General features: G+C 46.1%; 2 protein-coding genes across 7 annotated transcripts in view; one reads left to right on the top strand and one right to left on the bottom strand.

Annotated features, from left to right (window-relative positions):
* Positions 1 to 1,520: 1,520 nt before the first annotated feature.
* Positions 1,521 to 10,036, bottom strand: gpank1 (G patch domain and ankyrin repeats 1). Of its 4 annotated transcripts, none has more exons than XM_048616936.1 (3): positions 9,926 to 10,036; positions 7,005 to 7,670; positions 1,521 to 3,102 (listed from the first exon to the last, which is right to left on the bottom strand). In XM_048616936.1, the coding sequence occupies exons 2-3, from the start codon at positions 7,583 to 7,585 to the stop codon at positions 2,649 to 2,651; spliced, it is 1,035 nt and encodes a 344-aa protein (XP_048472893.1). In that variant the 5' UTR covers positions 7,586 to 7,670; positions 9,926 to 10,036; the 3' UTR covers positions 1,521 to 2,648. The 4 variants fall into 4 exon arrangements, with proteins under 4 accessions (XP_048472893.1, XP_048472897.1, XP_048472895.1 ...); XM_048616940.1 differs by having other exon boundaries at positions 9,935 to 9,990; XM_048616938.1 differs by having other exon boundaries at positions 9,730 to 9,980.
* Positions 10,037 to 10,238: 202 nt separating this feature from the next.
* Positions 10,239 to 16,854, top strand: part of vps52 (VPS52 subunit of GARP complex) — a 31,046-nt gene continuing 24,430 nt past the window's right edge. For 2 of the 3 annotated variants that reach the window (XM_048616636.1, XM_048616635.1), the window contains exons 1-3: positions 10,251 to 10,308; positions 13,289 to 13,376; positions 16,185 to 16,237. In XM_048616636.1, the coding sequence (XP_048472593.1) occupies positions 10,288 to 10,308; positions 13,289 to 13,376; positions 16,185 to 16,237 (162 nt within the window). In that variant the 5' untranslated portion in view covers positions 10,251 to 10,287. Of the gene's footprint in view, positions 10,309 to 13,288; positions 13,377 to 16,184; positions 16,238 to 16,854 lie in introns of all 3 variants that reach the window. The other variant, XM_020519752.2, reaches the window with a different exon arrangement.

Below are 16,854 nucleotides of genomic sequence, written 5' to 3'. Positions count from 1 at the left end.
CTCTAGCATCGGCAGTTCCTACTATATCACACATATTTGGAGTTGTGCCCTTATTGATATTATTATACTTTATTCACATATAATCGATCAACCACACGAACTCCATTTCACAGTAAAAGTGACTAAAGAGCAAGGTGGTTACCTTTATACCAAAATATTATTTGTCATGTTGTCATGTAACTATTTTAAGGGCACATGCCTGTCTGGCCTGGAAATAATGCAACACAATAGTTTGTGTATAAATCTGATAATGTTTAATTTCACCACTCACAAGGTGAAATATGAAAAAAACATGAGATAGTAGGAAATGCCGATGCTGAAACTGCCATTCTTCAGAAAAGGGTCCAGACCCGAAATGTCAGCTTTCCTGCTCCTCTGATGCTGCTTGGCCTGCTGTGTTCATCCAGCTCTACACCTTGTTATCTCAGATTCTCCAGCATCGGCAGTTCCTACTATCCCTGTGGGATTGTTGTTGGCTCTTCAACACTTTGAAGTCTCCATTCAATGCAGCAACAAGGAAATGCTAATTAACACTGATCATAATCCACTGGCCTTCAGTGAAACCTTTACTATATGGAGCGAGAGTCTGTTCGGATGGAAATATTATTTGTAATACCGGAATAGATTGTGTATTGCATTGTCCCAAAAGTAAAACGTTGGAACAGATTATAGGTTTAAGAAATGTTGAGACTGTTTAGGGTTGTATGGTGGGGGTGGTAGTGAATGATGGATGGATGGATGGAGGTCTTATGTTGCCTGTTTTATGATGGAATACATTGTCAAATGGCTGGCCCAGTGAGTGGGGACACATTACACGACAACACATGGGAGGAGAGACCAGCATTTACTGGCCATCCCTAATTGCCCCTCAATATGAGTGGCAAGGCCAGCCACATTCACTGAGCAGCCGGAGTCACCACTAGCCCAGATCATGCAAAGGTGACAGATTTTTTCACTGAAAGCGAAGCAGTTGGAATGTGATGACAATCTCCGACAAGATACAGAGCCTCGTTTCATCTTCCAGGTTTATGCTCTGGGTTGAAGTTCCACCAGTTTGCACGGTGGGATATGAAGCTGCCGTGTGGGAGAGGTGGTCTGCGATGTGTGTTTCTGTGTGTGAAAGATGGACTGATCGTGGACAGGTAATTATCCCAGGAAGGGCTCCCTGCTCCTGCGTACAGATCTCACCGATAGATTTTGCCGGGCTGCCATGTTTGACGAAGGGGCTGTTTTCTGGAAGCTCCCCCCAGCTGCTCTCAGCCACCACTCCAGCCCATTGATATGCTGCGCTCAAAACAGAGTCCGTGCTCCCCACCAGTGACAGCGCCTTGCTACCTCCACACCCAGCAGGGACTTTGTGCTGCTTCTGAACTCTACCCACTGCAGGCGTGTTTGTCAGCCAGTAACAGTCCTGCTCCCCAAACACATCCCACCTCCCCTAACCCCAAACTCAGTACCCCTTCTCCCCCTCCCCAATCTCAGTGATAACAGCTAGAATAACACATCAAATTGAAACAGAATTATGTAGGGTATGTAGTTTTAATTCAGACATGAAGGATGTTTTACAAATGTCAGAACTGGGCAATGATGTCCTACCAGTTCTGGAACAGCTGCTGTTCGGTGTGTATACTGATTCATTTCTGAAGCTGGTAACACTCAGCAGGTCTGGCAGCTTCCTGGGTTTAACCTTGAGGCCAAGCTCAGAGCACATTCGACTCAAACCATGCCCTCCCCTTCCTTCTGCACCCATGCTGTCAGAGCTACCTGGAGTTTATTTTAATCGCTGCACTTGCTGCTTTTATTGTAGCGTGACAGCACCCACAGTAGTTTGCTTGTAATCCCTTAGACGCGAGGCTGCAGGGGACTGTATTCAAACTGGCAGACACTGACAGATGGTTAATGAGACCACAGCCGATGTTCACCTTACAGTGCACAGAGTAATGTCATCTGTAACTAACCCAATGGTTGGTTGCTACAAAACCACTCACTTTTGGCAGCGAACAGGTTTTTTCTTCCCCTCATGTTAACAATAAGCTGCTTTTCTTTACCATTTACTCATGAATGTATATTGTGCTATAACAGCAGCCCCACAGAGAATTCAGAGGTTTTCAGCCAGAGACAACTGGAGCCATTTATTTATCGAAGAGGAGGCACAAGGGGACGCCCTTCTTACCCAGCAGACAAAATACTGGAAAGCTGAAGTGTAGGCGGTAAATTGCAGATCAGGCTGCATCAGTGGAGAGAAACTGAGCTAATGTTTCAGGCTGACCACCTTTCGTGTGCTTTTACACGGAGCAGTGTTTCACCTCATGGCAGACACCTGATTCGCTGTGAAATACGGTCAATATATTTTTCCCCACCCAGGAGGATCTCACCAGCGATAATGATTAAACGTCTGATTAACCCCCAGGAAATGAAGTACTCCCTGCCCCTCAAACACTGTGCACATTCTGGCTGGTCTTGCGTTTGGACAGGTTGGCCACAGAACGCAGCACTGCCTCACGACAGCACTGCTGTTAGCCTGGGTTTGAACCCTGAGATCCAGAAAAGAACATGCACTGAGCCCAACAGGAGACCCCTAACAACATTAGGAAACGCCAAACCCTTTGCGATGCACTTTGTAAAGGGACACACCCCAAAGTCAGTTCTTAGAGATTCATGTAAGTCCTCAGATCTTTCTCCCAGGCTTTCTCCTTTGCCTGTTGCCTACGTTCCTCTCTCCTGCTGACTGTAGCAGCTCTCTGAACTCGGCTGTTTGGGGGCTTCGGTTGTTTCACTGCGTCGGAATCATTGGCATTAAAGTGGGTGACTTTTGGTTTCAAATCGCTCTGGAACCCGAGACCCTTCTGATCTCGCTTCAGCACGGTCTTTACTGGAAACTTCTGTCCCTTCCCGGTGGGCCCGAGCCCTGTTTCCCTGTCCCAACCTTCCTTCAACATCATTCTGAAGCCAACGTTGGTTTCTGGAATGAAGTAATAAGTTGGCACTGGCTTATCTTTCTTGTTGAACAAATGTAACGTTGACCTCTCGTGCTGCTCAATACTGTCTTCCTCGTATTGCACTTCACAAATCTGACAGTATTTCTTTTGCCGTGGCCTCTCCCTGGAAAAGTAGGGACAGTCCATCAGCATTTTAGAATTCAGCACACTGGATAACATCACCTTTTTCATCACTATATCACTGCAGAAAAGACAGCCTCACCTCTGACAGGAGCACTGTAACATTAAATGAGATTACAGGGGGAGCGGGGAAGAGACAGCGAGCGAACAGAGACAGACTTGGGGGGAAGAGAGAGAGACACAGGCAGGCAGAGGTTAAAAAAAAAGACAACTTATTACCCATCCCTAATTGCCCTCAGTAGGATAGTGGCCTTACTAAGCTGGTGCAGTCCATCTGCGCTGACTTTTCTGCAGAAACTGTGCAACTCCTTTGGCCATTTCAGAGTATAACTGGGAGTCCACCCCAATGGATGCAGTTCTGGAGTAGGCCAGATTGAGTAAGGACAGCAGATTCTCTTCCTGAAAGGCCATGAGTGAATGAACCAGATGGGTTTTTAACAACAGCCAATAATCCCCTTTACTGACAGAGTAGGTTTTTAGTTCAGGATGTATTAATTAATTAAATTTATTTTCCCTAATACATATCAGCTACTGCAGCGGGATTTGAACTCATGTCCCTAGTGCATTACTCGGTGTTTGGGATTACAAGTGGCCTGTTCATTCTATCACACATCCTAGGCAAAATCTTTTAAGCTCCAATGGGCACATGGTGCTGCCTATACTTGGAGGGATAGTGGCTGCCATTTCCTGCCTAGAGTCATGTACATCAGTATGGAAACAGGACTCTGAATGTACACTGCAAACCAGGAATGCATTTTATCCAGACTAAGGGATACCTGCAGTCAGAAAATCAGTCAAATTATGCTTCAGTAATTCTTTTCAGTGGAAGTTTGTTCATGTATTGCAGCATCTGTGAGACTTCACCCTCAGTGGTGATTCTAAGTTACCACCATGTGTTTGCTCTGGCAAGAGGACTGAAGGCTTGTACTCCAAAACTTGCCACGATCTTCCTGTACAGCTACAACACTGTGTCTACCTGACAATGTGGAAAACTGCCCAGGTAATCCAACCTGGCCAATTACTGCCCCAGTCTACTCTCAATCATCAGTAACGTGATGGAAGGTGTCACCAAAAGCACTATCTCAGCAATAACCTGCTCAGTGACGCTCAGTTTGGGTTTCGCCAGGGCCACTCAGCTCCTGACCCCATTACAGCCTTGGTTCAAACAGAGGTGAGGGTGACAGCATTTGACATCAAGGCTGCATTCGACCGAGTGTGGCATCATGGAGCCCGAGCAAAACTAGAATCAATGGGTATCAGGGCAAACTCTCTGGTGGTTGAAGTCAAACCTGACCCATAGGAAGGTGGTCGTGGTTGTGGGAGGTCAGTCATCTTAGCTCCAGGACATCTCTGCAGAAGTTCCTCAGGGTAGTGTCCCAGGGCCAACCACCTTCAGCTGCTTCATCAATGACCTTCCCTCTATTAACATCTTTAGGGAAGGGAACCTGCTGTGTCTACCCAGTCTGGCCTGCAGGTGACTCCAGATCACAGCGACATGGTTGACTCTTAAACTGCCAAATGCAGTAAGTATCCAGGTTTGGGCTGACAAGTAGCAAGGAACAATCGCGCCACACAAGCGTCAGGCAATGGCTATCTCCAATAAGAGACAATCTAACCATCTCCCCCTGACATTCAATGACATTACTATCACTGAATCCCCCACTACCAACTTCCTGGGTGTTACCATTGATCAGAAACTCAACTAGACTTGCCACATAAGCACAGCGGCTACAACAGGAGGTCCGAGATTAGGAATCCTGCAGTGTATAACTGACCTCCTGGCTCCCCAAAGCTCCACCATCTAACTGATGAGTTCAGTCCCAACAACACTCAAGAAGCTTGATACTATGCAGGACAGTGCAGCCTGTTTGATTGGCACCACATCCACAAACATTCACTCCCTCCCCCACCAACGCTCAGTCGCAGCAGTGTGTACTATCTACAAGATGCACTGCAGAAACTCACCAAAGATCCTCAGGCAGCCCCTTCCAAACCCACGACCCACTTCCATCCAGAAGGACAAGGGCAGCAGATACATGGGAACACCAGCCCCCTGCAAGCTCCCCTCCGAGCCACTCACCATCCTGACTTGGAAATATATTGTCGTTCCTTCAGTGTCGATGGGTCAAAATCCTGGAATTCCCTCCCTAAGGGCATTGTGGGTCAACCTATAGCAGATGGACCGCAGCGGTTCAAGAAGGCAGCTCACCACCACCTTTAAGGGCAATTGGGGATGGACATTAAATACTGGGCCCAGCCAACAAGGCCTTTCTTTATTGAATAAATTAAAAAGTGCACGTTCAGACAAACTCACTCTTATACGAGCAAAATGATGGAATGCTCCTTTTGACATGGCAACCAACTACCAAATTGTGTGTTATTGCCCAATGATAACTGTGCTTGTACAGCTACTGCTACACCATGTCTAGTATTTTGAAAGCACTGGATTTGTTTTTTGCGAAATTATGAATGTTTAGGCTCTGGAACAATGGCACATTTTCAGTGGTACCATCACAGTGTCAATGTGCAAACAGAAACAGGGACAAGGTGTAAGCTATTCGGTCCATCAAGTCTGTTCTCACATACAACACTATCAAGCCTGAGCTGGCCTTCAATTTCACTTCCCTGCTCGCTCCCCGTACCCCTGGAGACCTTCAGAAGCCAAAAGGTCTGTTCATTCTAACTTTAAATCCATACAATGATAGGGCATCCACAACTCTCTCTGGGGTAGAGAACTTGAAACACAAACAAAATCAGAAAAATTGTTGGAAAAACTCTGGTCACTGGACCCAAAATGTTAACTCTGCTTTCTCTCCACAGATGCGACTAGACCTGCTGAGTTTTTCCTGCAATTTTTTTTTTGTTCCATGAATTCCAAAGGCTCACAATCCTCAGAGGGATGAAATTTCTCATCTCAGTCCCAAACTGATCTGCCCCCAGCAACCTCCCTCAGTTTCTACCCTGTCAGATCCCTACAGAATCCTGTAGGTTTGAGTGAGATCTCTTGTGATTGTTTCCAACCCCAGAGTACAGCGAAGCAGCTTACGTGCTGTTTGTGTTCACATTCTGACTACCTAGCTTTTTTTTTCTTTATTCATTAATGGGATGAGAGCGTCGCTGGCTAGGCAGCATTTATTGTCCATCCCTAATTGCCCAGAGGGCAGTTCAGAGTCAACCACATTGCTGTGAGTCTGGAGTCACATGTAGGCTAGACCAGGTAAGGATGGCAGTTTCCTTCCCTAAAGGACATTAGTGAACCAGATGGGTTTTTCCTGACAATCGACAATGGATTCACGGCCATCATTAGACTCTTAATTCCAGATATATTTTATTGATTTCAAATTCCGCCATCTGCCACGGTGGGATTCGAACCCAGATCCCCAGGATGTTATCTGGGTATCGGGATTAACAGTCCAGCAATAATACCTCTAGGCCATCGCCTCCCCTTGCTGGGGATGTGTGAGAGGGTGAAGCACCAGTGGGAATGTTACACAGAACGAGTGACAACATCAAGAGTTGAACCAGGACAGGAGTTGGGAGATCGTGGGGCAAGGGAAAAGGAAGACGTTACATCCAAAATTTGGGATATCACAGAAACTGGCTTGCATCCCAGCATGCTGGGCTGGAACACAAAGCACCAAGTGCTGACAGGATCAAAGAACTGGTGTGGCACAGGAGAAGGCCATTCAACCCTATCATGCCTGCACTGGTTCTACTCCCCAGTGCCCAATCTCCTGCTTTTTCCACTGTGCACCATTTCTATACAAACACCCATCCAATGCCCCTCTGGGAATATCGCAATGAAACCTGCCTCCCCCAACATATCCAGGCAGTCCACACACTCACTACCCGCCTGGAGACAGGAGTCTTTTCCCCTCCTCTCACCTTGGTTCCTGCTGTTTTTCCCGGTGAGGATGAAATTCTTCAAGCATTGTGATGATTTCCACATGCCCAGCCTGCCTGGCCAAATCCAAAGCATCTCGCCCCATGGAATCGCACACTCCAATCCACGCAGCCCCACGGTTCAGTAAGTAATTCACCACCTCTGCCTGCCCGCTGTACGCCGCACACATTGTGGCGGTCCAGTAATAACTGTCCCGGAAATTTATATCACACGTTGCAGTCTCCAGCAACCTGCGAAGCGTTTTCAGGTCCCCATCCTGAGCACATTTTAGCAGGAGGTGTCCATTCCTCTCCATTGCTGCAGTAGGCAGACTCCTTGGATTTTGCTCCCCGTTGGTCCTTTCAGTCTTCGACTTCTGCCAAACAACTTTATGTTTCCGAACGGAACTCGTGCCTGCCTCATCATCCGACGCGAGGAGGCTCTCATAGAACTTTTTCACCTCATCTCCAGTCAGGACTTCAATCCCGGGGCCAGGTGATGGAGATTTCCGACGTTCTCCGTTTTCCCAGGTGTCTGTTTTATCTTTGGCTCGGGTAAAAGTGATGAGGTTCATGTGATCCATGATGGAGAATGTTCTTCGCCTGCACTTGTGACTACTTAGGACTCATTTTGCTACTGGCAACGGACACTTCACATCCCAGAGACAACTGTTTGGAAAAACAAAAGTAAAATTAGCAATAACTGTCATTTTTTCCAAGTTGCAATTGAATAAATACAGAAACCAATCTGATAGGCGTAGCTACAGACACAAGATTAATAACAAATTGAGAATAAGATAAGTGAGGAATATTATGATAATAACATAGGAACATTAGTACGATATAGTGACAATAGCATATTAACAGTGTTATAGAGTCACACAGCACGGTAACATATCCTTCACTCCAACCATAGTCCTGACCTAAACTAGTCCCACCTGCCTGCACTTGGCTCATATCCCTCCAAACATTTCTTATTCATGTACCTATCCAAACGCTGTAACTGGACCTGCATCCACCACTTCCTTAGGAAGTTCATTCCACACATGAACCACTCTCTGTGTAAAAAAAATGTCCCTAATATTCTTTTTAAATTGTTCCCTTCTCACCTTAAAAATATGCCCCCTAGACTTGCGATCCCCCACCCGAGGGAAAGGACTCCTGCCATTCACTGTATCTATACTCCTCATGATTTTAAAAACCTCTGTAAGGTCACCGCTCCACCTCCTACAACTCCAGTAAAAAACAACCCAGCCTATCCAGCCTCTCTTTACAACTCAAATCCTCCATTCCTGGTAAATCTTTTCTGACCTCTCTCCAGTTTAATAATATCCTTCCTATAACAGGGCGACTGGAACTGCACACAGTGCTCCAGAAGAGGCCTCACCAACATCCAACAACCTCATCCCAACTTCAAAACTCAAAGGTCTGATACAGAAGGTAAAGGTAAAGTTGCACAGGCTCAGAGGTGAGCTTGCAAGATGGATAAAAAACTGGCTCGGTCATAGAAGACAGAGGGTAGCAGTGGAAGGGTGTGTTTCTGAATGGAGGGCTGTGACTAGTGGCATTCCTCAGGGATCAGTGTTGGGACCTTTACTGATGGTAATATATATTAATGATTTTCAGGAGAATGTAACTGGTCTGATTAGTAAGTTTGCTGATGACACAAAGGTTGCTGGAATTGCGGATAGTGATGAGGACCATCAAAAGGAAACAGCAGGGTATGGATCAGTTGGTATCTTGGGCAGAGAGATGGCAGAAGGAGTTTAATCTTGAAAAATGTGAGGTAATGCATTTCGGAAGGTCTAGTCCAGATGGAAAATATAAAGTAAATGGCAGAACCCTTAAGAGTAACGATAGGCAGAGGGATCTGGGTGTACAGATACAGGTCACTGAAAGTGGCAATGCAGGTGGAGAAGGTAGTCAACAAGGCATACGGCATGCTTGCCTTCAGCGGCCAGGGCACCGAGTTTAAAAATTGGCGGGTAATGTTGCAGCTTTAAAGAACCTTTGTTCGGCCGCACTTGGAATAACGTGTTCAATTCTGGTCGCCACACTTCCAGAAGGATGTGGTGGCTTTGGAGAGGGTACAGGAAAGATTTACCAGGATGTTGCCTGGTATGGAGAGCTTAGCTATGAGGAGAGGTTGGAGAAACGTGGGTTGTTCTCACTGGAACGACAGAGGTTGAGGGGTGACCTGATAGAGGTCTACTAGATTATGAAGGGCATGGACAGAGTGGACAATCAGAAGCTTTTTTCCCAGGGTGGAAGTGTCAGTTACCAGGGGCCATGGGTTTAAGGTGTGAGGGGCAAGGTTTAAAGGTGACGTATGAGGCAAGTTTTTTTTTTACACTGAGGGTGGTGGGTGCCTGGAACCTGTGGCCGGGGGGAGACAGTGGAAGCAGATACAATAGTGACTTTTAAAGGGCGTCTTGACAAATACATGACTAGGATAGGAAATAGAGGGATACTGTCCCCGGAAGGGTAGGGTGCATTAGTTGTGACGGGCAGCATGTCAGTGCAGGCTTGGAGGGCCGAAGGGCCTGTTCCTGTGCTGTAATTTTCTTTGTTCTTTGTCTGGGCAACGAAGGCAATCGTGCTAAACACCTTCTTAACCACCCTGTCTGCATGTGACGCAAAACCCTCACAGAATTGTGTAGCTGAATCCCTAGGTCTCCTTGTTGTACAAGACCATCCAATGCGTAACTTTTAATCGTATAGGCCTTACCCTTGTTTGTTTCACCAAAATGCAAACTCACATTCACCCAAAATAAATTCCATCTGATACTCCTCTGCTCATTGACACAACTGCTCAAGATTTATTTGTAACCCCAGACAGCCTTCTTCACCGTCTACTATACCACCAATATCGGCGACATTTAGATATTTATCACAGCGATATCGGTACAACGGGGCGATATTACCGCACTGACACAGGAGGCTGCTCCTAGCCTCCACCCGCCGCCATCTTGGATCGCCGCGGTGCACCCCGGGAGGGTGGGCGTGCACGCCGCGGGGCACCCCGGGAGGATATGGGCGGCCGCTGTGCACGCCGGGAGTTGTAGTTTTCTCTCCATCCCTCTCCTCCCGCGGCTTCCACCGACTGGTTTGAGGATCAGGGCGGTTCCGGCGATTAGGCTCAAACGGCAGGGACGTTGTCGCCCGGATTTTTTTTTTTTTTTTTCCTTCCGCTTGTCGGCTGTTTCGCCGCGGCCCGTCTTCCGGGTTTCCGGTTCCGGGTGAGGGGGTGATAAAGGTGAGGCGGCGGAGCCCGGATGTTGTTGCTATGGCGGCGGAAGGTGGAGAGGTAGGATGGAGGGTTATAGGGAGATACAGGACCGAAACTCCCCGGAGGAGGGAGGAAAGACTTTGGCTATTCACCCTATCCATGCCCCTCATGGTTTTATAAACCTCTATAAGGTCACCCCTCAGCCTCCGACGCTCCAGGGAAAATAGTCCCAGACTACTCAGCCTCTCCCTGTAGCTCAAACCCTCCAAACCCCAGCAACATCCTTGTAAATCTTTAATGAACCCTTTCAAGTTTCACAACATCCTTCCTACAGCAGGGAGACTGGAATTACACACAGTATTCCAAAAGTGGCCCTAACCAATGTCCTGTACAGCCCCAACATGACCCTCCCAACTCCTAAACTCAATGTACTCACCAATGAAGGCAAGTGTACCAAACACCTTCTTCACCGCCCTGTCTACCTGTGACTCCACTTTCAAGGAACTATGAACCTGCACCCCAAGGTCTCTTTGTTCAGCAACAGTCTCCAGGACCTTACCATTAAGGTGTATTAGTCCTGTCGTGATTTGCCTTTCCAAAATGCAGCACCTCACATTTATCCAAATTAAACTCCATCTCCTCGGCTGATCTGATAAAGATCCCGTTATACTCAGGTAACTTTCTTCGCTGTCTACTACACCTCCAATTTTGGTGTCATCTGCAAACTTACTAACCATACCTCCTATGTTCACATCCAAATCATTTATATAAATGACGAAAAGCAGCAGACCCTGCACCGATCCTTGTGGCACACCACTGGTCATAGGCCTCCAGCCTTTTTAAAAAAAAAAACTCTACTACCAACCCCTTCTGTCTTCTACCTTGAAACCAATTTTATATCCAATTGGTTAGCTGCTTCTAGATCCCATGTGATCTAATCTTGCTAACCAGTCTACCATGTGGAACCTTGTCAAACGCCTCACTGAAATCCATATAGACACTATTCACCGCCCTGCCTTCATTGGTTTTCTTTGTCACGTTTTCAAAAAACTCAATTAAGTTATTGAGACATGATTTCCTGCATACAGAGCCATGTTGATTATCCCCAATCAGTCCTTACCTTTCCAAATGTGTAGGAGGAGGAAGGGGAGAGAATGAGGGGAGGAGGGTTGAAGCCTCTGGAGTGTGCCTTGAATCTGTGAAGGACCTTGAGTTGCTGTCTTTCAGACTTGATGCTGAAGCAATGATTTCTTGGCTTGAGCGGCTGAAGCTAAAACTTGCCATGTTATTTTGTTAAAAGGAAAGAAGGGGCAGTGAATTGTCCGCTGTTCATCCCTCAATCAGCAGCAGTGCTCGGCAAAATAATTGGACCTTATTTAAATTAATTTCTTAGAGCAGGTTCACTCAATTGATTCCAGAGATGAGGGGTTTGTCTTATGAAGAGAGGCGGAGCAGTTTAGGCTTACGCTGTCTGGTGTGTAGAAGAATGAGAGGAGACCTACTTGAGGGGTAGAAGATGCTAATGGGGATTGAGAAAGTAGATGTAGAGAGGATGTTTCCTCTTGAGGAGCAATCTGGAAGGAGAGGTCATAGATTGGCCATGCTAAATTGCCCATAGTGTCTAGGGTAAGGGGTGGGTCTAGGTGGGATACTCTTCAGAGGGTCAGTGTGGACTTGATGGACCAAATGGCCTGCTTCCACACTGTAGGGATTCTATGATTTTAGGATAACGGATAGCAGATTTAAAACAGAGATGAGGAGAAATTACTTCTCTCAAAGAGCTGTGAACCTGTAGAATTCACTGCCGCAGTGGATGCTGAGACATTGGGTCAACTTTTCTTCATTCACAGGATGAGGGCGTCGCTGGCTAGACCAGCATTTATTGCCCATCCCTAATTGCCCAGAGGGCAGTTAAAAGTCAAACCACATTGAAGTGATCGATTTTTAATTAGTAAATAGGTAGAAGGATTATGGGCAGGAGAGTGGAGTTGAGGCTGAGATAAGATCAGTCAGTGGCATCAAATGGTGGAGCAGGCACAAGGGGCTGGATTGGCCATTCCTGCTCCTGGTTCTGATGTGGTTTTTTTATGGGGGCTTGCTGTGCAGAAACTGGCTGCCGTCTTGAAAATTTTTTTATTCATTCATGGCATGAGGGCATTGCTGACCAGGCTGCATTTATTGTCCATCCCTAATTGCCCAGAGGGCAGTTAAGAGTCAACCACATTGCTGTGGGACTGGAGTCACATGTAGGCCAGACCAGGTAAGGACGGCAGTTTCCTTCCCTGAAGGACATTAGTGAACCAGATGGGTTTATCCCAACAATCAGCAATGGATTCACGGTCATCATTAAATTCTTAATTCCAGATATTTTTATTGAATTCAAATTCCACCATCTGCCGTGGCAGGATTCGAACCTGGGTCCCCAGAACATTATCTGGGTCTCTGGATTAACAGTCCAGTGATAATACCACTAGGCCATTGCCTCCCCCAAAATTACTGACCTTTGAAATTCCACAGAGCATGCTGTAAGTATTGTGGGATATAAAAGCAATTTTGTTCTTTTATTCTGTTCACAGCCAGGAATTGGACTGTAGCTGTTCATATTCACGAGAACAAAAGAGAACCAGAGCCGAAATGGACTCTTCAGCCCATCAAACCTACCCCATCATTCAATATGACCATGCTAAGTGTTGGGTTTCAGCTCCACTCTCCTGCACCCATCCCATTTCCCTGGGTTCCCAGAGAGCAAAATTCCGTCTACCCCACGTTTAAAACTATTCCACGGTGGAGCATCCACCACCCTCCAGGGTAGGGAATTCCAAACATTCATAGAACCCTTTGAGTAAAGATCCCAGTACTTGAACAGTGGGCCTTTTGCATATGCTTTCCCTCTCTTCTGGGCTAGACACTTGGAGTTACGGTTTGTGTATTTGTTCTCTTCCCATCTTTGCTGTCTATCTCTGTCACTTTTGTGTTCTCTCTCACTTTCTCTGTTGAGGTTAGATGAATTCCCACAGCACTAAGTAAATTCTACTCTCTTGCTGCCTATCCTGTACAGGTGAAAGGTGACCAGGATGAGATGCCTGAGCTGAATCTGGGTGAACTGGACATAACATCCGATGAGTTTATCCTGGACGAAGTGGACAGTGAGCATTGCTTCTTTGAACTTAACTCACACAGAATTTCTTCATGGAATTAAATTGCTTTTACAGCGACTCTGCTATGTGCCATTGATTAGGATCACATGTATGATTGTAGAAATGAGGGTTTGTTGCAGTGTGGGCAATGAAGGTGTTTGATAGCAATACTAACCCCTTGGGAGAGTGCACTGATAGTCAGCCTTACTACTCCCAGAGTCACTGAAAAAGGTAATGATTGAATCAAATTGCACACAGTCTCCAGTTTGGCTGTCTGATAGAATCAGGTTATCAGGAAACACTGGCCACTTTCTGCATTTTACAAAAATCACTGTTTGTTAAGCTCTAGTCACAGGTAAAAGAAAACTATGTGCTATTAACATATAATTGTTACTTATATAGACTCTAACCCTCCCTTAAACCCTGGCCTCTGATGCTGAGAGGCTGCAATGCTCACCGCTGAGCTACTGTGCCCTGATGTCCTCCTGTTCTAACGGCCCACTATGTAACTTCTGTCTAATTTTAGTTCACAACATTCCTGGGACGTGTCTCAGGTTATTAACGTTAAAGGCATGATATAAGTAGCAGTGTTGTTGATGTTGTCAAGGGAGAGCACTCAGAAATGGGAGGGCTCTGAGGATAGATCCTAAGTGGGCCAGCTGTGGTAGTGCTGCCATTTTGTTTTGTTTACTGATCCACATTGTTTTGTAGGTTTGAGAATTCCTCCTGTTAATTCTGTAACGTTCGATCAATACTACAATGTGCCATTGACAGATAGCTGGTACAAAGCAACAGGGGCCCATCACCTGCCAAATGCAAGACAGGAGAACAATGTAGTCTCTTCTAAACAGGGGAAGGCGAAGCCACAAGCTGTCCAAAGCTGAGATCCAGCTCTTCCTGGTCATTGTTCAACCAGCACCCCACACAAGGTTTATTGAAGTTCAGAGAACCCACAAAGAAAGGTTAATGGAACGGGCAGATAGATATATCGACGCTGTGACACAAACCCAAAGGAATATGTATGGGGATGGGAATGTTGGCTGGCCAAGAAGGTTCTGCAAGTAGGGAACAAGTAGGTTCCTTGGAAATGTAAATGTAAGGGTCACAGCCAAGAATAATGGGCAGGCCGTTCAGGAATGAGATGAGGAAGAATTTCTTCACTCAGAGTTGTGAACCTGTGGAATTCTCTCTCACAGGAAGCTGTTGGGGCCAGGTCATTAGATGTATCCAAGAGGGTGCTGGATGTGGCTAAAAGGATCAAGGGGTATGGAGAGAAAGCGGGAATGGGATACTGAGATGATCAGCTATGATCATATTTAATGGTGGTGCAGGCTGAAAGGGCCGAATAGCCGACTCCTCCTACTTCCTGTGTTTCTATGTGAATGCAGGTGGGTAAAAGAGCAGTTGAATTTTTGGACCTTTTTTTGATCTTGTCACTCCGTGCTCTCGGTAGGTTTGTACAGTGTGTTGTTTGGGCTGCCGTTAGTGCTGGTGAATGCTCCTCTGAGTATTCTCTCTCAGAAGAGACTTGAGGACCATTGACGGTAGCTTGGACACGACGCAAAGTGGCAAGGAGAGACTTCACATACTGGGATGTCGACTGTGGAATAGGCAAAGCCAGGGAAAAAGAGACACCGATTGGACATTCAGAATCTAACCGTCTGAATTATCTGCTTTGGAAAATATTCCATTGAATGTTCAGTTAAGTAAAACTTGAGACATGGTTCTCCAAAATACCAGGGCCACAGGGCGAGGCATTTGTTGTCACTGGCACAGGACTAGTTTAACAGCATTGCCACCTTGCTTAATGGTATCCCTGTGGTCCGATCCCAGCACTGAGGCTGCCTGCATAACCCTCAGCCCCTAGTCAGGCCACTCTCTGTGCTGTTACCTTTCCTCTGCTCTGGTGTTTTATCTGATTGTCTGTGATCAGCAAGAACATTTGCCAAATACAGAAAAAGTTACTTGTTTTTAAATTTTGCGTGCGTGCATGCTGCTATGAATTCTCCCTTACACTTTGTCTCTCGTATCTCTTGAGCGTTGAATTTGGCTCGGGTGCTGTGATTGTACTGTCCAAAAGCGAGGAAAATCCTCAATCTGACCCAAACTCGATCCCGATTGTCGGATTGAGATCTTCAAATCCATGGAGAGTTGTTATTGATTGAAGTGGGTGAGAAATCTTATCAAGGCGACTTTGTGTAGGGGGGGGGTCAAACAATTCAGAAGTATAATTGGAAAGTGGGGACAAACGAAGGGGTGTCACAAGCTAGGTTGGCTTCTGGCAGGAGGCGTTGCAACCATGTTTCGGGAGATCATTTGCTGCTTTTAATGGAAAGCAAACAAATACTTGAAGGAGAGAGATTGAGGGCTGTGAGATGAGTGTTAGATATTTGCAGCAAAGGGTTGGCATAAACAAGATCAGCTGAATGGCCTCCTCCTCTGGTTCTGCTCTAGTTGTGAGACATCTGTTACAAGAGTTGTCCTTTTTCTTGTCAGTTTTCCTGTAGCTTTCTTAACAGAGAAGCTTCTGTTAAATTCCGTGACTACATTCCATGCCCAACCAAATAATCTGTGCCATTTTAAGAGCTGTGCTTTAATGAGCTGTTGCAGTAGCTGAAGGCAAATTGCAGTGCTGTGTAAGACAGGTTAAACACAGATGCTGCCAGACCTGCTGTGCTTTTCCAGCAATTTCTATTTTTGTCTGACTTACAGCATCCGCAGTTCTTTCAGTTTTTACTATTGCCTTTCGGTGGTGTTACTGTTCACCTTGTCTTGCAGGTACTGACTACATAAATAAGGTTAATTTCTGTGTTACAGCACATATACAAGCCAATCTGGAAGATGAACTGGTGAAGGAGGCGTTAAAAACGGTAAGTTCAATCTACCGAAGTTCAGGGAAGGAGCAGAGTTCTTTGTAAGATTAGATGATGTGGAGGCGCCAGTGTTGGATAAAGTCAGAAGTCACCAGGTTATAGACCAACAGGTTTACTTGAAGACACCAGCTTTCGGAGCGCTGCTGCTTTGTCAGGTGCGGTCACTTTGGAGCAGTGCTCCCAAAGCTCGTGATTTCAAATAAACCTGTTGGACTGTAACCTGTAGTCGTGTGATTTCTGAGTTTGTAAGATGATATAGGCATGGGTATCAAGAAGCAATGAATTATTTTCATATCGGGAATAAGTAGGAGAAATTTACCTTTGTACCCCAGTGTGTTTAAATTACATCTGAGACGTGACCTTTTTGCTAGTCCTTTTATGTCCTGTTAGAGTCACTCAATATCTTCTAAATGTCTCCAAAACATCTTCAGGATCGGTGTTATGGGGGTAAATTTTGAAATATCGCTCTGCTCCAAGACACAGGAACAAAGAAAATAGGCGCAGGAGTAGGCCATTTGGCCCTTTATGCCTGCACCACCGTTCAGTGTGATCATGGCTGACCGTGCAATCTCAGTATCCCATTCTCGCCCTCTCCCCATACCCCTTGATCCCTT

Source organism: Rhincodon typus, chromosome 35 (genome assembly GCF_021869965.1).
Source record: "Rhincodon typus isolate 14 chromosome 35, sRhiTyp1.1, whole genome shotgun sequence".
Classification (NCBI taxonomy): domain Eukaryota; kingdom Metazoa; phylum Chordata; class Chondrichthyes; order Orectolobiformes; family Rhincodontidae; genus Rhincodon; species Rhincodon typus.
The sequence above is the reverse complement of the archived record's forward strand: the minus strand, read 5'-3'. Positions and strand labels throughout refer to the sequence as shown.

Excerpts from the sequence above, each read along its gene's own strand:
- gpank1 (XM_048616936.1), bottom strand. The coding sequence starts at position 7,585 with ATGGATCACATGAACCTCATCACTTTTACCCGAGCCAAAGATAAAACA. Across the intron at positions 3,103-7,004 it reads GAAAAACAGCAGGAACCAAG|GGAGAGGCCACGGCAAAAGA; the intron begins GTGAGAGGAGGG and ends CTACTTTTCCAG.